Here is a 22731-nt window from a genome sequence, read left to right on the forward strand (position 1 = left end):
GAAGGATTTAGGATGAAAAATTCTATCCGTACTCAGAGAAGAAACTGATTGTATCTGAATAAATACAGACTGAAAAAGTTCTCTTTCTTTTTAAACTTTATTTTTCTTGATGATTTTTTTTATTAGGGCAGAAGAGCTATATTTTCTTTCACAACATAACTTTTATGGAAATGCTTTGCATAATTTTATATGTCATTTTTAACAGGGATTGGGATAGGGATATGGAAGAGAATTTGAAACTCAAAAGTTTTAAAAACAAATGTAAAAAAATTACTTTAAATGTAATAGGTGGAAAATATTAAATAAATGAATTTTTAAAAAAAATAACTGCACAGACTAAAAGCCAATAATCTAATGTAAGTCCTATCAAAAAAGGATTCTTTGGTATTTTCTAATTCACAGGCAAATATAGAAAAATCAAGTTAGAGATTAAAGTTTGACAATATCTTTTACAGAAATTAAGCAATGTAGAGCACCAGCCCTGAAGTCAGGAGGACCTGAGTTCAAATCTGATCTCAGACACTTAACACTTCCTAGCTGAATGACTCTAAGCAAGTCACTTAACCCTAATTGTTTCAGAAAAAAAAGAAAAAAAAAGAAATTAAGCAATGATTGAGAACAACAATTTCTATAGAACTGCCTTATATCAAATATGTGATTAGACAAAAATGAGCAAATATATACTAGTAATTGTGGAAGAAACTAATTCATTTCATTGACTATATCTATATTGTTCCTTATTGGCTTTAATTTCTTCTACTACCTATTTTTCCTCAACCCATGAATTATATTTTTCTGGAAAGAAAAACCTTTACCCAATTGTTAACTTGATATAAATCTATAACTAAGAAAAAAAAAGATGTATAATTTACCTGTTCTTTAGCATATTTCTGCTGTTCTCTTCTTTTACGCTCTTCCTCATCTACTTTGCTAATAACAATATATCGCTCTTTCTAGGGGAAAAAAAAAACCCACCAAGTTACAAATAAAATATATGGAAAGCAACTTAAAACCCAGAAAATTTTAAAATCTGATCATATGGGAAGCAGGCATCTATTTTATCATTATTTATCATGAGTCAAACTAAGTGTTCTACAGTGATATATTACCATCTTAAATCTTGGTCAGCATTTCCATTACAGATATTTCCCCAAGTTTTTTAATTCAACTAAATTGATTATAGTCTTAAAAAGGCAAAGCTATTATTAGCATAAAAAGCTGTACTTAAGCAATTAATTGCATTTAAGTATTTTTGGTTACTATTTCTTTGATGTCTGAATTTTTTTAAAAGTAATTTTTTGAAAAACTTCTATTTCTGGCAATTTGTGGGGGAGGAAACATAACATTTATGATATATTACAAAACATAACAACTGAACATTTTATTAATATTCATTTATCTGAAAATGTATACATTTTAAGTTTTTATAGAACAACAAACCTGAGAGCTCATCTTGGATGAGTTAAATTTGGTTATACATATTTTATCTATAGCTAGAAAGGATTTTGGTAATCTAATGTAACCCTGTCATTTTTGTAGTCAAGGAAAATGAAATCTAGAGAAACAAAACATTATGCCCAGGATCACACAAATAGTAATTAGCAAAACCAGAATTCAAATCCAGCCCTCTCTGACTACAAATCCAGAGCTTCTTCTACTGTGCCAGACTTCTTCTCAAGCACTTTGGCATTCATTACTTTAAAAAAAAAAAAAAAAAAAAAATTGACTTTCAAGCAGTGTTTTAATGTAATAGTCTGAGGTTTTCAGAAAAATGCTACATTAGAATTAATCACTACTTCTCAATAATGTTCCTGATACTTCAGTAACTTTTTGGAGGCAACTCTATTTACAATCTATTCAACTCTGATGTATAGACTCACAGAATCTTATGGTCAAAAGGTACTCTAAAGTTATCTACTGTAATTCCATCTGAATTTGGTCGTATACTTATAATGTCCATGTCTCCATATGACAATCATATAAAAATGTAAAGACAGAAATCAAAAGTGACTTCCTTAATTCTCTCTTCTCCAGACTAAATATTCCCAATCATTTCAACCCATTCTCTATACAACAGTTTTAAACTCTTCTATCACTTGATTGCCCTCTTCTGGGCATATTCAAGCATGTCAATAGAATCCTTCTTAAAATGTGACACCCAGAACCTAATGTAATTTGCATTATTACCAACCCTGTTATAACCATTCATTTACCCTTATTTTAAGTTATTGATGTAGCCTTATCAAGATACCATTAGGTTTTTTTTTTAATAGCCATAACACAGTGCTGATTGATATTGAATTTGCAGTCCACTAAAATCTATTTCTTTTTAAAGAGTTGATCATCTAACACATTTATTATCCATTATCTATAGCATACCATAGTAGAAGGTGGTCAAAATATAATGGTTATACAATAATAATAACCTGAGCTTCAAGGTCTACCAAGTGAATAACATAATACCTCATTTTTTTCCTTTTTCTTTTTTTCTTGCATTCTTACTCCCCTTACCTTCTGCGACCTTGTACTTATGAAGTTGATCCTTTTACACTTATTCCTACTAAATGCAGTTTTAATATTTTCACATTCATTCCTATCTCTCAAGATCTTGAGATCACATTTTGTTATCCCACACAAAAGCCATCCTACTCTATTCATGTCACCTACACATCTGATAAACAGTGTTGCCTATGCCTCCATTCAAATTGATGAAGAAAAAACATACTGTCAAAGGAATGAAGCTTTTAGTGTGATCTGCTAAAGACTTTTCTTCAGATGAGCAATGACCATACTTTGCTTCTGGTTATTCAAACAGTTCTGAACCTGCCCAACTATAAGATGATCCATCTACTCAACAATGATGCTGTAGAAGATTGTCAAATGGTTTCCAATTTTACCAATCTGCATAAATGACAAAACCTAGCCTAAGATACATGGGTAGTTTGGTGGCTATTGAGTGTCAGTATATGATTATATTAACTGGATATATAGTAAACAGCAATTGGTTCATTTTTTGTGTTACCTTCTCTGTTTCTAAGGTCTCAACATGTATGCCTTTGGGATACCTAAAAAAGGAAAACAGATTATTAGTAAATGAGTAACTGGTACCCAACAATTAAAATCCCATGCTTAACACTAGAATAGCAAATGCCCATCTATATTTCAACCAAATAGAATGACTATCATTAAATATAAACCATACAACAACAGAGAAAGAATAAAATTTTATTTGCTCTGAAAAATGTTTAATAAATTTTTAGCTATGTTTTCTAATTAGTATTCCTGAATAAGATGCAAAATGTGTAAGAATTTACCTAAACTAAAAGGGAATTCTGTTTCATCTTGCTGTATTTATCGTGTGGCACTATTGTGTACTCTTTGAAAAAAAATCTTACATTTTCTTACTACAACAATTTTCAATTTCCAATTAGTTAGAACTTGCTTTCAAGCACAGAAGAAAGCAAGCACCTACTTTATCTAATTGTTCGTATTACTGAAAACTAACAGATCCTATTTAATTTGAAGGTTGCAAAGAAAAGCCCTTTATACTGAAGAATTTAACAATTTTCTCTGTTTGGGAAAAAGTTTAAGCAATGACAGCTATATTTTATTTTAGTAAAATATTTTTAATTAGTCTTAATGGGACTATCTATTGCTGCAAAATATAAACAAGAAAGCAGGCTGAGCAAACTGGACAATGTCCCTATGCTTCCTAAATTAAGAGTGTGTGTGAGTGGTGTGAGTGTGTGTGTCTGTGTATATGTATATGTACGTATAAAATTGTGTCAAATAAATTTCCAAATATCTAACAGTAAATGATAAAACTAAAACTATAATAAAAATTCTAAAGACAAACAGAAATGACTATAGTCTTTATCTTTCCATTAAGTTATATGACAAAAAAGCACTCATCTGAGACATAAGTACACTGTGCAACTTAATTATGATGATATGCCAAGCAGCAAGCTCTTAAACTGTGCCAAAAATCTTACAGTAGCACAAATAATAACCTTTTAGTCTCCAAAACAATGATAAAAACCAACAATCATTTAAAAAGATTTTAATTTCCAATCAAGATTTTTCTCCAAATAATTATTACTGAATGTAGATTTAATTTTTTTTTTGTAGATTTAATTTTAAAAGAACATTTGTACACTAGTTTAAAAAGAAGTAGTAACTTTAAATACAATTTTTATTTCTAGTCCTTACTCTCCAAAGTACTGCTTGGGAACTATTGCTTTGGATGATTTGACAAAATAGCAGAAATTCAAAAATAAAGCTAAAGTTAAAAGATTTTATATATATATATATATATATATATATATATATAGTCTTTAAAACTTAGTCCCTTCCAGAGAGTTCCCAGGGGAAGTTAATATAAAATGAAGACTTACTTCCAGCTCAAAGTCTGATAAATTAATTTCCTTTGAAACCTACAAAAACAAAATAAAATCACAATACCTTCTGAGAAAATTAACTGGTCAAACAGCAATTAGAGAAACTATTTCTGTAATTCTGAAAAATGTTCCTTTTGGCGACTGTGTAAAGAGCACCTAAGCAGTACACAAATCTTCAACACTCATTTAAGAGGTTTTTAAAAAAAAATAAAAAATACCAACTATTAAGTGAAAAGTGAAGGCATTTATTTCTGCACAAAGCATCTATCATAGAATAAAAAAGGACTTTAAAATTTACCTAATACCCTGTCCTCCTTTTACATATTAAAACATGGAATGCCATATAGGTGAAGCAACTTGCTTGAGGTGACAAAAATACAATAAATGTTATTTATCCCTAGGTCTCCTGATTCTAAAGCTAATATATTTCCACTATAATCATTTTTCTACTATAATCATACTTTCTACATTCTTCACATTTTTTTTAAATAACTTTTTATTGATAGAACGCATGCCAGGGTAATTTTTTATAGCATTATCCCTTGCATTCACTTCTGTTGCAATTTTTCCCCTCCCTCCCTCCACCCCTTCCCCCAGATGGCAAGCAGTTCTTTACATGTTGAATGGGTTACAGTATATCCTAGATCATTCTTCACATTCTTAACACAAAGTTAGAGGTTAGATATATGTGAAGGTGCAGTACAACTTTAGCGTGAACAAGAATTCATACACCCAAAAGAAAGATGCTTGACCACAGAAAGATAAGGTATTTACTTGGTGTCTCAATAAACAATCTATTCTTACTTCATCAACATTAACATTGTCCTCAAACTCCAACAATATCCTATGGTAAAGAGGCTATTTATAGAGTGGATTTAATCAAAACAGACTCAGTATCTTATCTCATTATTTAATTTTCTTTCCCCAAAAAAGAAGACAGAATATTATTTAGAGAGCAACTAACCCTGTGCATGGTTCTAAATCCAAATTCTTGTTTTCTTCATTTTGTATCAAATCTTCTATTTTCTCTCTGGTGAAATGGAATAAGAAGACCAAGAATATATATTTATAAAATTAGTGAAGTTCTCTAACATTATTACATTAAAATGCCTAAATAAACAATATATTATCAAATAATAAATCTCTATGGCTTCTTGCCTGACTGCATCCAAATGAGAAAGCCAAGAGGCTTACTACTACATGCCTCAAGGTGAGGAACAGAGATGGCACTAGTGACCTAAGCTGAGACCCTAACTGGCATGAAATCACAGCCATGTGGCTCTCCTGTTGCTTCTTCCCTTGTTGCATCTATTCTTTCCTGACATGAAGGAGTATTATAAATGGAACCAACCATGCTGTGATCTTGTGAACTTCAAAAGGTCAGAAAAGTTAAGAGGCCCAGGAGCTAGAGTCAATGCCAAAACTTAAAACAGCTGCACCCAAGCAGTCAGCACAGCCCTGAAGAGCAACTGTGTCCTGACCCAGGCACAGGATGATCCACCAGCCAAGATGCTGGACTCTATACAACAAGGGATCAACTGTCCATCAGCTTTGCCATATTTAGAAATGAATTTGATAGGGAGGATGTTCTATAGAAAATGCTGTTAAGCTAAGTCCACTCTCCCCAGGAACTGAGGTAGTATAAAGGCAAGTGTGCCTCTAGATGTTGAGGGGAAAGCTTGTGCTTCTATTCTTGCTCTAATTCCTCAATAAGTACCCCTTTTGATAGATGCTAACTGGTTTAAAGAGCCTGAAATTACTGATAACTGATATTCTAGAGAACACACTAGAATGTGGGCTTTAGACAACAGCATTAGAGAACCTTATATCCTCAAGAGTACCCCTATGAATACCTCATGCTCAAGGACATGACTCATCAGTGTGAATGAGAGTCAGAATAAGGATCCCCAAAGTTTAAATGATATGTATTTTATTAATAAAAAGAAGTGGATCTGATAGAATTATAAGCAACAATCATTCAAAATAGTAGGCTTTTTCCAATGCAATGGATGTTTTCTTCATTTTAAGTTTTATAAAAACAGAAAACTTTCCACAGCAGAGTCTTAAACAAGTGTTCAATAAATTTGTATTTCAATTAATAAAGAAGATGCATTTCAGTGATAAACTTCCTCGTCAAAAAGCAGACACAATACAAAGAATTCCAGAATATGGCAGAAGGCTGTGGCTCCTTCTTCAATAATGAAGTCAGTACCTTAACCTCTCTTAGGATAAGATTAGGAGGTTGATACAGTTACAGTCCTGAATGGTAGTGAACCCTGACTTTTAGGCAATTTCAGTCCTGAAGTATGACTTTCTTTTCAGCTGAGCATGGCCACATATAAAGCACCCTAAAACAATACTATGACCTCTATTTTATTTCTAACCATCAAAGAATCCATTGCTGAAGAGCTTGGAACTTTCCCATATACCTTCATTCCAAAGCCTTTCTTAAACTAAAAACATCAGTATATAAATCAAAATCTTTCACTTTCAAGATTCAGCCCAAGAGCGCAGTTAAAATAAAGTAGTGAAAGAGACAAACACTTATATTTTCACCAGTTTGTTTTCTTATATATTTTTATAACTGTCCAGACACTTTTCTATAAGATCTCTACTCCTTAAATAAAAAAGCTGATAGTGACATATATTGCAAAAAAAATGTAGTAAGAAAACCAAAATGCTACATATTGACTCTCTACCTCTTAATTTTAGACTATGTCATACAAATATTTATTTGGGATTGAACTTTTGCAATGTTAAAACTACCTGTTATTAAAAAACACAGATATTAAGACTAGGTATAGTATTAAAAGACTCTCTAGGTTCAAATTCCAGCACAGCACTAAAATATTTTCACAAATAATCAATTAGGTATTTTGATATACACTAAGATTCAAGAATAAATATATTTTATAAAAGATTAAAATTTCTAAGAAAGATCAAATTCAAAAACCACAGATTAAAACTATAAAAACCCTCATTTATTTTTATCTCTATTTGTATTTTCTCCTCTAAAAATGTAGCTATCTTCTAATCTTTCCACAAACTACCCACTCATTCTTCTCCAATTTTTAAAACTAAAAAATAGAAGACAAAATTTAATATAAATCTTTCTCTGTCCTTAATATTCTTGGCAAATGAACACATCTATCATCCTGACAGACATGAAAACTGCTAACAGTCAATATGAAAGCTTGTTTACTATGAGGACTGTTATATAAGATTAATGTATTTAAGTGATATCATGTAATTTTATTTATATTATATACATATTTGAATATACCATAATTCAAACTGACTCAAAACATGAAGTCTGTGGCTATTCACAAACACACAAAAAAACCTAATGTAATAGAATATAACCAAAGTATCTTTTATTCCTGTACCAACTACTATTAAAATAATTACACTATATTAGTAAATGTGCTTTTTATTTATTGGTATAATAACTTACACCACTTTTTCAATAAATTTTTTCTGATCCTCAGGAATAACTACAGGACACTTTGAAGCATTAGGAGATACATAGGACAAAGCTCCAGCACCATTGGATTGTGAACGTTTTTCATCATATTGCTCCCGCAACTGTCTTTCTTCTTCCTGATTTAAATATGGGATTCCTTTAAAAAAAAAATTTATTAGTAGTCATAAAATTTGAATACATAATTTTTAATAACTAAGATTATGACAATTCAGCAAAGATTTACAATTAGGCACAAAAATCAACATAAAAGACAATCATATTTGATAGAACAAGTAAGAAAAAGGTTTCAACATGTTAGATCTTGAATATTTAAACGAATATTGTCCTCCAAGACAACAAATCTTTTCCAACCAAGCTGCCATTGCTCCAAAACTTTTTTGTAATACCTTTTCTGCAATTGTCTTGAGAGTCAACGTGTGGCCATTAATAGACACACAAAAATCTGTTTTCTTATTAGACTCCTCATTTTGAACAAAATACAGAATTGTCAAATTTACTCCTCCACCTTAATATGTAGGCAATTCCAAATGACACTTGGCTATTTTCAAAAATTAACATCTTCAATGAACCAAGATTTGTCGAGATTGAGTGTAGTCAAAATAAACATAATCTCTGTTCTCAAGAAAGATGCAAAAAGAATTACAAAAATACACTGAGCAATGGTAGCATAGTTAGAATGGCAGCAGTGAATGATTACCTTAAAAACACAAGAGTTACTTGGATATTTATATAGAATACATTTGAATCAAAAACAGAAAAAACATGAATTGTGTGACCAATGCATTTGTTTATCAATCAAAAACCCTTTATTGGGCATCTCTTATATGCTTACAGATATTGAGTATTCAATAGGTTCTTAAATGCTTACTAAATGAATGAATCCTAAGAGCCTTAGCACTGGTGGCAAATATTTAGAACAGGACAAGATATATAAAAAAAGCAATTAAGCCAAATATTCAGTTGTACAAAAACAGATTCTTAAGTCCTAATGGCTATACCTCAAAAAAAAGAAAATCAACATATATTTGTAAGTAATGATCAAAACTAAGTTCTAAAGAAGTTATCAGTCTGCATAGGCAGAAACTACACATCTAATCCTATCTCTACCTTTATTTCTAATCAACGAGTAAAAAAAATATAATAAAATATATGTATATATGTGTATATGTAATTAAATGTAAACATATATATAAGCAGTAATCATATTAAATAAATTATTTTAAATTTTAAAAAGAGAAAAAACAGAACCATCAAGTAATACAGTAACTACTCAGTGGTGAAATACTAAAGTAAACATGTCCTTCTCCATTTAAAAAAAAAAAGTAATTATTTGGCTGTCATATTGCTTCACTCCAGGAATATAATCAACCACAGAAATGTCTCTAATTCAGTTTGGTAATATTTTATAGCATAAGTTTTCACATTAACTGACAATATTTTGGTGCAAATTTTACTTTTTATAAAAGGCTCCCACATTCTAAGAGCTCCTATAATCAGTTTCATATTATACCTTAAAAATTCTCTCTGGTCAGATATGAGAAAGGAAGGAAATATGCATGAATTGTGTACTATGTTACAGACATTGTGCTAAGGGGTTTATAAATATAATCTCATCTAATCTTCATAACAACCTGAGGAGGTAGATGCTAATAGTCTCACTTTACAATAGAGGAAAATTCAAAAGTTAAGTCATTTGCCCACACAGCTATCTGAGGCCAAATTTGAATTAAGTACTTCCTGACTCCAGGGCCATGTGTCTATCATGCCACAAAGCTACCTACCTAGTTCATATGTGACTAGCAAAAGGAATGCTTCTCAAATTTTAAAAGAGAAATTAATGGGGAAATGGTATTTTATTATAATTTCATTTCTAGACAATTTTGATAGAATATATTTATTCTCTTAAGCATGTTAGATAATTCTTCATAGATTGGAAGGAAAATAAAGAGGCATGATAGGGATTCATGGGTTAATCAAGCAGTATATTAGGAATAATTTATTTTCCTGCCTACATTAACCCATGAAAGCTGAAAATGCTTCAAGCATGATTCATGGTTAGCCTAGAAGAAAAGACATTAGTAACTGGAAAAAAAAATGCCACATTTTCAGGGAATCACATTACTTACTGAGGTCATTTGTTTCTCCCAAAATTCTCTGATACTTACATTCAAAAATTAAGTGTCTACTGTATATAAGGTCATTTGCTAAACCTTATTTAGAAGAGAAATACAAAATAAAAAAAAATTTTTTTTTTCGAGAGAGTACTAATAGCTGAAAGGGGATTAGAAAAGGTTTCATGCCTAAGAAATAAAGGACCATCTTTTTATTAAAGATAATATTGTACTGATGTTGTGAGAGACTCTGTCAAAAAAAAGGGGGGGGGGGGAGGGTCAGAAAAGGTCTTATTTAAATTTTAACAGCCAAGCAACTGAACTTGAAAGCTAGGAATCCTCTCAATCACAGATGAAGAGACAGTACATTTCAGGAAATAGAATACTATGTACAGAACTAGCTAGTAGACCAATCTAAGGATCTAAGGCTTATCACCATGAAGAATGAAACCTATCCAAATCTATTTATTCTGAACTAATCTTGCACATCTCCAAAATCTACTACAATGGGGTTCATCTAACAGCTAGAGGCATTCTTCTCATTCTCTTAACATTGAATAAATACCAATAGATCATAAGGTATATTCATTAATTATCTCTAACTCTCAATATATGACTGACCCATCTTTTTTTCCAGACATACATTCCCCTCAGATAATATGCACAAAATTACAATTAAACTACATCTAGATCCATGCCCCACTAAGTTCAGAAGGTTTTGATGGCAAGTGAAAAAATAAACTTACCATTGCGAAAAACTTTATTAAAATCAAATCCTTGGTTTGCCAGAAAGTCTATGCTCGAGCTCTATCAAAAAGAGAAAATGGAACAAATGTTAATAGTGAAATTAGTAAAAGGCATGTGTTCTCTAAAGCTATTCCTAGGAGCAGAGAAGAAATTCATCTAGGGTAGAAAGTATACAAAAAGTCAAAATAAATATTTTGTTATACAAAATAATTATTCTGGCCTGATCTGGGACTGAGTTTAAGATCAACTCTGGACATTGCTGTGTTGCACATCAAATATGTAACTCTGGATCTACCTATTTATAAAAATAGGCTTTTATGCCTATTTTTATATACTAAATTTATATACAAAATATACTATTTTATATGCCAAGAAATCATTTCACCATTAATTCGTATCATTAATGATAATTCTGATTTTCATCTCTTGCAAACAAAATTCTTCCAAGGTTTCAGGAAGATATCTACTATGTAAGTGAAAATATACAACATTTACACCACATATAAAAAAGGTAGAAAAAAGTTTATAGCTGGTATACTGGCATAATGGCAAAAGTATTTCAATCTATGTCTAACTAGGAAAATATTCAGCTGATACTAAATTCCACCAAGCTGATTATATAAATGTAGATTATTTTTAGTCTTTACAAAAGTCAACAATAGCCATTAAGGAAAAAAAATCATAAACCTAAATTCCCCCCCCCCCAAAAAAATATATATATGTATATATGCATGCATATACATATACATATACATATATACACACACATATACATATACATATACATATACATACACACACACACACACACACACACACACACACACACACACACACACGGTAGTTTCCCCAGAATTTCGTAACAAAGTAATATCAGAATCACTTTTTATTTTTATTTTCTTCCAGTTCTATGACCAAGATTCAGTCTCTTTTACTAAGGAAAGAATCCTGCTTTCCTTCTTTCTAAGGAACACTCTCATAATTCAATATTTCACTACATCTATAATGGACTAAATACACGATCAATCCAATCCAATATGAGCCTTTCCACAATGGCACTAAAGGATATATTGATGGATATGGTTGTCCTCCAGACATTAACTTGAAAATTTAAAGACATTCTAGCCTTCTCTTAACCAACTATGATTACATCATTTATAAAATGATCTAAATCTTTCCTAAAGTTATATAGCATTAATCTCTACTACCTCTTAAAACTGTTGATTTTGCAATATTTTACTTACCTTACTAGTGACTTTTCTGTTGACTAATAATACTTTATTTCATTTGTGCTAAATTTAGCACTTTCAAGATTCAAAGAGGCTATTATATCCCTAATAATGTTATTCAGTATACAAATATTAATTTATTCAATTCCTGTTTTTTTTAAATTTATGAAATCTTAATGATATTGAGTGGGCTGCAGCTAAGAGAGAAGAGTAGGAAGAAATAGTACAGGCCAATCCCCACATAACTATACCAAGAGTAAAAATTTCCAGAGTAGAAAAATAAAAATAAAAAAGAAATTATGTTTCCTGGCCTCTTTTCTGCCCAAGACATCAAATTTGACCTACAGGTAAATGATTAGTAACTGTAGAACAAGGGTTAGGCAGGATCAAAGATTCAAAGATCAGAAGACTGAGGACAAAAACCCATGGACACTCTAAGTTGATCACAGATTCCTCTCTGGACTCATGCCCAATAACTCAGGGCAAAAGCACACACTTATTGCCTAGAGCTCCTAGAGAGGCCAGCAGCACAGAGACTATTTAGGACTATATAGAAGATCATCTAGTTCAACCCTATCATTGTGCAAAGAGATAACACATTAGCAGATCTCCTTTCCAATCTAGCTTTTGCTATTTACTATAAGACTCTGCATCTATAAAATGAGAGGCTAAATTATCTCCAAGTTTTTGTTCAAGCACAATTCTGTGACAATAAAGAAGTGAAAGAAAGGAAAATTCAAATCACCTCATTTTGCTAATTGTGAAAATCTAGCTTTAACAAAATGCTTTTGGAAAAGAAAGTTGAAATTAATGGTTTTTCTGGAGTAAAATCTAAACCACAGAGTGACACATGAATCTAGAAAGGATTATATAGGAATCCTTATAAGAGAGTGCTGGAAATTTCAAAGGGTTAACTTAATGAAAATCTATAAGTCTAGTTCCCTCTAAGAAGAATTATTGTTGAGTGTTTTATGAATTTTCACTATCTATAGAAGAGTTAGAATGTCTTATGTATTTTTAATGTTTATGGGCTCCTTCTGAGGCCTTTTCATCTTCTGCATTTTCTACAGGATGAAATAAAATTTTAAATATAATTAACAACTATTCATGAGTTCAAATGATGGGAAAGCAATAGACAAAAACAACTTAATTTTGCTACTAACCTGACAAACAAATTTGACATCTGGTGAAGTTCTACTGAAGGGTTTTGGGAAAACATAAAAGTTAAATGACTTCATTATATACCTATGAAAATGAAAAATACAAGCAAATTGAGAGATGATATTATTCCACAAGAACAGAATAAGTAATGCTTTAAAAAAAAATAACCTACTTTGAATCTGTGCTGTCATACTTAAAAGTGCAAAGGCCAAATTGAAACAGCAAAAAGTCCATGGAATGCTAGAAAAGAAAATAACTTCTCAATCAGTATCAAAGGAGAATGCCATTTCTTTCACCTGAAGCAGTAATAGTTTCAACCAAGGAGAATTTCTAATCATTTAATTCCACCTTGGCAGAAAGTTTTTGGGACATCACATGAATATTTTTAACTCAAATAGGACATTTATTTAACTAACTCTATCAGATATGCTCAATCTTTGTATCTTAAATATAATTTTTATATTTGGATAGCTACTTTATTTCAAAAACCAAATTAGGCAAAAACCAAGTTTTAAAAAATAGAACCACACCTAAATTATTCTAAATCAAATATACTAAAATTTTCATGAAATATGGTTGCATATTTTACAAAAGATACACATGATTCCTCTTCACTGCAATTCAGTGAGAGAAGAGAGTGAAAAAGACAGAAAAAATATTTTTAACTAACTTGCCTTTTTAAGTTTGTGATACCTTTCTTCTGGGGTATCAAAACCATTGGTTAAAGCAGTAACTGAAGGTCCATCACTGATTCCTAAAATTCAGTAAATATGAATTTTAATTTAGTATTTTAATAATTTTTCAACATTAAATCCATCACATAGAAATTCAATGAGCAATCAATAATAATGAAAAGAAAAAAATTTCAGAACAACACACAAAGCATCATCTTTGCATGTAACAAGTAAATGGAAATTCTTTTATCAAGGACAATTATTATTAACAATAATCATTATCACTTATAAACATTTAATCATCCATCAATTTAAAGTCAATATATAAAAATTCCACAATGGAATTCTGAGAAGGCAAACTTATTTTTAAAGATTTTTTTTTTGATAGATTCATCTGATAATCACATAAATGTCTTTCAGAAGTGGAAATAGATATGCAAACATCAATATGCCATATAATTAGGAGTTTAAAAATATTTAATCCTATTAAAGTTTAATTAAATGCATTATTCATGTTGTCCACATAGTCCTGGGTTCTAATCAATGCCAGTAGTGCATAAAATCACCTATATATTATGAAACTAAAGATGCTTTCAAATATAGAACCAGATAAAGACTTTGTTGTAGAAGGACCTGCCTAGTCAGTAGAAGCTCGCCAACAGAAATTTGGTTTCCAAGTGATAAAAATTTTTCTAACCATATCAATCTTCATTTTATGGATTAGCTAAGTAACATCAATCAAAGATAGATTTTCTTATCTTTGAAAATGCTTTTGTTAACAATGACCAAAAAATTTACATAAAGCCAATACATCAAACATTTTGGCCAAAAATATGTTTAGTACCATCAACAGAAAATAATTTTAAGGAAAAAAATTTGTTAAGATCATCAATTTAAGAACAAGTTGCCTCTCTGAGCTTTGAGAAATTTTTGAACAAACTTGATCATCAATTTCCTTGATAAACACTTAGGTATTTGCCAATTGATTTGCCAATCAATTCAACCACTCGTCAATCTGTGAACAAACTCAGGAGTTTGAATCAAAGGAAATAAAAATGATCAAAAATGTTCAATTAACTATCAGATTTTTGTTAAAAAATAAATAAATAAATAAACAGTTGTAGATGCAAGGGTCCAGCATTACATGCCTAACTTCTGGAATGTCAAAAATATGTCTACAACTATACAGATAGATAGATATAGATATATACATATATATACATATATAGATACACACACACACAACTTCATTCTTATTTGTCTTATTTTCCAATCAACAAAAAATGCCTTTAGGAACACCAAAGGTTACTGATTTGTTTTTATATATATTACCTTACAGGGTAAGGCTCACTTGTGGTTCCTAAAATGATTCAAAACAATAACTAAACACTCTTCAAAGTACACCCATGGCAAAATGTTGCCTGAGAATTATTAATTCACTTGCCCTAACTTACCCAGTAGGGTGGGGAATAAGGATAGGAGATGCTACCAAATGTGGCCAAGAACCAGAGGTGATCCAACACCATGTCTCTAAATCATCTACAAGCAAGCTTTGGGAGAGTATACTATCAAACCCTGGACAGGATACCTGAAAACTCCCCATCGATTGCCAAGAAATCCGCCTCCTCAATGGCCTGGTACACTTTGTGAAGATTATTTTTAAAATCTGCAGAAAAACCAAGAAAAGGCTCAGACGGGGGCCGCAGGTTCAGCCCTCCAAATCTGAAGACAGGAGGCTCGGGGGAGGGAAAGGGAGGGAGGGTCCGGACAGGGGCGTCCCAAGCACTCACAGACCCTAAGCTGCCTATAGAGAAAGGGAACCGGGAGGCTGGGGACTGGGGAGGAGGAGGGACAGCGGGACAGCAGCAGCAGCAGCAGCAACATGGGGAGGAGGGAGCACGGGCGGCGCACGGGCTAAAGGCTCTGCGGAGACAGCTCCGGGAGCCGAGAGCAGCAGTCAGACAGTCTCCAGGCCCGGCCCCAGAGGCCTGACGGAGGCCCGGGGGTCGGAGCCCGGGCCAGGGCTGGAGGGAGGGTGGGGAGAGGACATTGCGGAATCGGCAGCGAGGGCGAAAAGAGGCACGCACTGCTCCGGATCATCTCCATCCTGCAGCCTTGTCTTCACCCCACCCTCCCCCCCACCCCGGCGGCGTCGCAGCGACGGCGGCGGCGGCAGCGGCAGCCGAGCCCTCCTCCCCCTAAACTGCACCGGGTGGCAGTGGCAGCGCGGCGGCGGCGGCGGCGAGGGCGGGGACGCGCGCGACGGAGACTTCCGGAAACAGCGCGCACAGACGCGCGTCACGTGCAGATCCACGTCTCCTGAAGGGGTAGGCGGCACCGCCTCGCTTCCTTTTCGAAGTTCCGCCCTCGGGGCGCCATCTCCTTACTTTGGGATAGTGAGAAAGCTATCCCGCAATGGAGGCAGGATGCTATCTGCATATCCTGATATTGTGCTGTCGCGACACAATGATACTCTCCAGACCCCAGCCTGCCATTTAATTCGACCTTCCAGTCTCCAATTGCAGGGCCGTTCTTCAATGGCAGGGTCCCCGCGGAGGAATGACCTGATTCGTCCTGGGGCTACGTAGAGGCTCACACCTGGTCACCGCAGAGATGAAAGCGTCCTTCTCATTGCCACCTCTACTTTCTCCTGTAGGATTGTGAGCCTAGGGCTCCTGCTTATTGCCACCTCTACCTTCTTATCTTCAAACTCTCCCCATCGATTGCACCCTTACTACTTAAAAGCATTCCCATGGCTTCCCCATCCTAAACTAATCCCAAACCCTTCATTTGATCTGTGCGGTCCTCTGCCTCTCCTCTCTTTTTTGTCTTAAACTCCTTGAGAAGGTGAGCTACAAATAGAAGGCCCCACTTCCTTTCTTCTCTCTGTTTTCTTTCTCTAGTCTGGCTTCGGACCTCATTCAACTGAAAATGCTCTCTCCAAAGTTGTCCTTTATTTGCCAAATCTAACGAATGTTCTTTTTTTCAGTCTTCATCCTTGACCTCTCTGCAGTTATTTGACCCTTTGCTCTTTGGGTTTTCTTTATGTAGTTCTCTTCTGGTTCTGCATCTACCTGTTTTCTTATGCTTTACCTGTTAATTTTGAATCCCCAAAGCCTAAATCCTTTTCTCCCTCTGTTATTTCACTTGTTCTCAAAAGCTCCACTAAATTCAATTGTCCTTTCTACAATATGAGTCTGAATGGTACTTGTACAGCCTTAACATCATTATCAACATCCAATCTAGTATCTTTAGTTGCTCGTTTGTTACAATCGACATGTCTGAAACGAAACTTAATTTTTTCCCCAAGCTCTTCTCTCCAAAATTCCCTATTACTGTTGAAAGGACCACCATTATCCTGCCTGTTGGATATCACAGGACAATGGCATGCACAGAACCTCAAGTTCCATAGGAAATGTGCAGGGGAGTCAAAGGATCTGCATTTAAATCCACAGAGTCACTATCTGTTAACCTGGGAAAGTCACTCAAAACTATCTGGATCTCAGTTCCTCTGTAATAGGAAGGGGTTAGATCAGATGACCTCTAAAAGGACTTCCAGCTCGTGGACTCTGAATCCACGATTCTTTGGAAAGAACTTCAAAAATAATCTAGCTCATTTCCCACCTGAAAAATCCATTCTACAATATATGTAACATTCAACCCTCTGAAGCATATAATCAGCTTTTGGACAGAAGGAATTGTTACAGTTAGATGATTTAAAGCTACTTCTCTGCAACTTTTGTCATTTGTTCCTAAATGCCTTCTGAATACTAAGTAGCACAAGTTTAATCTCTCTTGTATATGACAGATGTACATATACTTAAAAAATAAATGTGTATTTATATATATATACACACACACACACACACACATATAAAGTATCAAACTGAAAAGAGGTCCCATATTGACTTAGAAAACCACAAATTAATGTTACATATGTTATAAGGTATTTTTATTTATTTTGTTAAACATTTCCCAGTATTTTAATCTAGTTCAGGTGCATTTTAGTAGTTAGTATGACCCTTGAGTTTGACATTTTACCTGAAAAGTATTAACATTTTTACCCTAAAAATTATCTTAGGAGATCACAGAAAGATGGCAGAATAAACCAGGAAATTATCTTGATTTTCCCAAATTCCCCTCCAAATAACTTAAAACAATGCCTCAGATTTTAACGTAGCAAAAGTAATAAAAAGGCTAAGTAAGTTGTCCAGCCTGAGACAAGTTAGAAGGACTTTAGGAAGTGGTGGAAAGGGTGATAGTTTAGCCAAACCCAAGTGCAAATACCTCTGTGTCATTAAATAGCAATCCTGGGAGCAACTTGTATGGGCAGCAGCCTCTGCTTCAGGAAATTTTAATGGTCAAGGGAAAATTGATTGGGTCACTCTTCTGGCCCTAAATATGGGTTTCAGGCTCCTTTACTAAACCTGACCTGAAGCTGTGGCAATAGGCAAAGAGAAGTGAACACATACCAATGAGTGCATTTGCAGAGGGGATAGGCCCTGGTCCCTCATAGATGTAGGCACGAGACAGAAAAGTTAGCACACCTGGCTTTGCATCAATACGTCTGAAGAACCAAGAAAGACAATGGCAAGAAAAGCCTGAAGCCCAAGACATTCTCTCTAAAACCCTGAGAGCACATGCTAACCCTAACGTAAATTTAATAGTCAAGAAATAGATTGTCAAAAAAAAAAAAAAAAAAGTAAACAATTAAACAAGAACCTGATCATAGATAGTTACTAACACGACAGAGAAGATCAGGGTTCAAACTCAGAAGACAATAACGTCAAAACAGCTAAATGTAAATGTCAAATAAAAATGTAAAATGATCACAAATCCAAAAAGAATTATTGGGAGAAGTTAACAAGCACTTTAGAAATCAAAGATAGAGAGAAAATTGAGAAAAGCAATTTGAGTAATGCAAGAAAATGATGGACAATTAGAAAAAGAGCTCCAAAAACTTACTGAAGAAAATAACTCCTTAAAAATTAGAATTGGGGGCAGCTAGGTGGTGCAGTGCATAGAGCACCAGTCCTGAAATCAGGAGGACCTGAGTTCAAATTTGATCTCAGACACTTAACATTTCCTACCTGTGTGACCCTGGGCAAGTTACTTAATCCCACTTGCCTCGGGGGGAAACATTAAAATTGAACAAGAAGCATCTAGTGACTTCATAAAACTTCAAGAAAAAACACAAAATCAAAAGAATTAAAAATAGAAGAGAATATTAAATATCTCGTTAGAAAAACAACTGATTTAGAAAACAGATCAAGGATTTACATGAACTGATGTGAAGTGAAACAAACAGAACCAGGAGATCATTGTACATGGCAACAAGGTTATATGATGATGGAGATGGCTCTCTTCAACAATGAGATGATTCAGACTAGTTCCAGTGATCTTGTGATGAAGAGAGCCACCTACACCCAGAGAGGGGATTGTGGGAACTGAGTATGGTTCAAAACATAGCATTTTCACTTTTTGTTGTTTGCTTACATTTTATTTTCTTTGTCATTTTTTCCTGTTTGATTTGATTTTTCTTGTGCAAGATAATTGTGTAAATATGTATACATATATTGGATTTAATATGTATTTTTTTCCTGAGACAATTGGAGTTAATTGACTTGCCAAGGGTCACACAGTTAGGAAATGTTAAGTGTCTGAGACTAGATTTGACCTTAGGTCCTCCTGATTTCAGGGCTGGTGCTCTTGAGCCACCTAGCTAACCCTTAACATATATTTCTACCATGTTTAACATATATTGGATTCCTTTTGCAAGGGGTAATGTTGAAAAATTACCCATGCATATGTTTTGAAAATAAAAAGCTTTAATTAAAAAAAAGAGAAAGAAAACAGATCAAGGAGAGATATAAGAATATAAGAATTGTTGGACTATCTGAATGTCATAATCAAAAACAAAATTTAGGGACAGATGGTGCAGTTGATAGAGTACCAATCCTTGAAGTGAGGAAAACAAGTTCAAATCCAATCTCAGACACTTAACATTTACTAGCTATGTGACCTTGGGCAAGTCACTTAACCCCAATTGCCTGTCCCTTCCCCCTCCAAAAAACAGGGGGAGTTTAGAACTTATTCTTGAAGAAATTATTAAGGTAAGTTGTCCTGAAGTTTTGGAATTAGATGGTAAAATAGAAATAGAAAAAAATCCATTAAGCATCACCTAAAAGAAGATCCCAAAATGAAAATTTACAAGAAAATTATAACTCGATTCAAAGCTCCCAGAAAATTATTACAAACAATTGAAAAGAAACAATTCAAATATTATGGAACTATCGCAAGGATGACACAAGATTTAATACTTTCACATCAAAAAACCAAAACCCATGGAATATGATATTTTAAAGAGCAAAGGAGTTGGGTTTACAATAAAGAATAATCTACCCAGCAAAGCTAAGTATAATCCTGCAAGGAGAAAAATGGATATTTAATAAATTAAAGGACTTTCAGACAATCTTGAGAAAAAACCACTACTGAACAGAAAATTTGACTTTCTGATACAAGAATTGGGAAAAACATAAAAAGGTAAACATGAAAATTTAATAAGGAATTTAAGAAAGTTAATTTGTTTATTGGCTTACATGGGAAAATTATATTTATAACTTAAGGATGTTATCATTAATAGAGTAATTAGTAAAAGTATGTATAAATAAAGGACTTGATTTTCAGTTGATTGTGATGGAATAATCGGGTAGGGAGAAGTAAAATGGAGCAAATTAGCTTGTATAAAAAAGGTGTGAATTGAAGAACTTTTGCAATGGAAGGGGAAATGGGATAAAGAGTGGGCAACAGGAACAGTTTCTTATCAGAACTGGATTAGGGAATTGTATCCATTTAGTTGTATATAAAAGTTTTCATAACTTACAAAGAAATAGGAGGGCATAGGATAAGACCAGGAAGGAATTCTTAGAAGTCTGTGTGTGTAGATTAGGGAGACAGTAGTCATAAGTAAATTAGACTCCAGAAAAGAGACAGGAAAAAGAGAGAAGGATAAACAATGGAAGGTGGGGATAGAAACAGAATGGAAGAAAATCCAAAACTAGTAATTGGAACTTTCAACTTGAATGGAATAAATTCACCCATAAAATGGAAGCAGCAGGATAGATCAAAAACCAGGACCCAAAATTATGTTGTTTGCAAGAAATACATTTAAAAATAAGACGCAAATAGAGTGGAATTTATTATACTTCAGCTGATATTAAAAAAGCACAGATAGCAAGTATCATGTCAAACAAAATCAAAGCTAAAATGATTTAATTAAATGAGATAAGCAAGAAACCTAAAGTCCCATAAATAATGAAGTAATTACCAATACTAAACAAAAGCATGGAATGCTGTAATATCCAAGCTTATAAAGAAAAAAGGTAAATGAATTACAGATGGAAGTAAATAACAAAGCCATAATAGTGGGGGACTTTCCCCTGTCAGAACTAGATAATCAGAAAATGTCCTAATCAAGGAGATTAGCATTTATTGATAAATAGATCAATTTAGCTTTGACAAGCTAGATATTATAAACATCTACAGAGAATTAAATAGGAATAGAAAGATATATTCATTTTTTCAGTAGGACATAACATCTTTTCAAAAATTAACCCTATAATAGGACATAATGTTTACTCATTGCAAAAAAGCAGAAAAATTAAATTCATCCTTCTCAAATCATAATAAAAATTATATTTAATAAAGGACCATGGAAACACAGATTAAAAATTAATTGTCAAAACTATATAACCTTAAAGAACCAATAGATCAAAAAACAAATCAGAGAAACAATGAGTAATTTTATTAAAGAGAATGATGATAATGAACCAACATACCAAAGCTTACAAGATACAGCAAAGCTATCATCGAAGGAAAATTTATATCTTTACATGTTTACATCAACAAAACAGAGAAAGAGCAGATCAACAAATTAGGCAATTAAAAAATTAAAACAAAAATTCCCAATTAAACACTGAAGTGAAAATATTGAAAATTAAAGGTGAGATTTAAAAAACTAAATTAAGAAAAACATTCAATTAATAAAACTAGGAGCTACTTTATTAAAAACACCAAGAGTAAAATAGATAATTAATTGGTTAATATGATTAAAATAAAGAGAAAAGAAAACCAATTCACTAACATCAAAAATGTAAAAGGTAAAATATGACTGACGAAGATGAAATTAAAGCAATTATTAGTTATTTTGCCCAATTATATAGCAATAAATTTAACAATCTAAGTGAAATGGACAAATATTTACAAAAATCTAACTACCCTGATTAACAAAAGAGAAAAAAAAAATCTAATAATATTTTAGAAAAAGAAGTTGAGTTTCCTATGAAAAAAGCACCAGAGCCAGATGGATTTACAAATGAATTGTATAAACATGTTAAGATCAACTAATTCCCATGTTAAATAAATTATTTGGAATAATAGGCAGAGGAATCCTACTATACTTCTTCTATAAAACAAAACCTAAATCAAAAAAGCCAAAACACAGTAAAAAGAACATAGTCTGATTTCACTAAGGAATACTGAGGCAACCACAAAATAAATAAGAAAGAAGTCAAAGAGGTAAATAGAATACTAGAAAAGTTAGATATGATAGATCTCTGGAGAAAATGTAATGGAGACAGAAAGGAATACACTTTTTTTTTTTTAGCAGTTCATGGAACCTATACAAAAATTGACCATATATTAGGACATAAAAACCTCAAACTCAAATGCAGTAAGGCAGAAATAGTAAATGCATCCTTTTCAGACCACAATGCAATGAAAATTACATTCAACAAAAAGCCAGGGGGAAGTAGACCAAAAAATAATTGGAAACTAAATAATCTCATACTAAAGAATGATTGGGTGAAACAGCAAATCATAGACATAATTAATAACTTCACCCAAGAAAACAATAATAATGAGACATCA

The 22731-nt window shown here is 32.9% G+C and overlaps 1 protein-coding gene across 1 annotated transcript in view; it reads right to left on the reverse strand.

Moving 5' to 3' along the window:
* PARN (poly(A)-specific ribonuclease) overlaps positions 1–15973 on the reverse strand; it is a 158881-nt gene extending 142908 nt beyond the window's left edge. Inside the window, exons 1-11 of the mRNA XM_051963214.1 lie at positions 15891–15973; positions 15392–15469; positions 13804–13883; positions 13302–13369; positions 13132–13213; positions 10739–10799; positions 7852–8017; positions 5362–5427; positions 4395–4433; positions 3023–3065; positions 873–953 (exon numbers count right to left, since the gene is read on the reverse strand). Of these exons, the coding sequence (XP_051819174.1) occupies positions 873–953; positions 3023–3065; positions 4395–4433; positions 5362–5427; positions 7852–8017; positions 10739–10799; positions 13132–13213; positions 13302–13369; positions 13804–13883; positions 15392–15469; positions 15891–15909 (783 nt within the window). The 5' untranslated portion in view covers positions 15910–15973. The remainder of the gene's footprint in view (positions 1–872; positions 954–3022; positions 3066–4394; positions 4434–5361; positions 5428–7851; positions 8018–10738; positions 10800–13131; positions 13214–13301; positions 13370–13803; positions 13884–15391; positions 15470–15890) is intronic.
* Positions 15974–22731: the final 6758 nt, after the last annotated feature.

This window comes from Antechinus flavipes, chromosome 1 (genome assembly GCF_016432865.1).
Source record: "Antechinus flavipes isolate AdamAnt ecotype Samford, QLD, Australia chromosome 1, AdamAnt_v2, whole genome shotgun sequence".
NCBI classification, from domain to species: domain Eukaryota; kingdom Metazoa; phylum Chordata; class Mammalia; order Dasyuromorphia; family Dasyuridae; genus Antechinus; species Antechinus flavipes.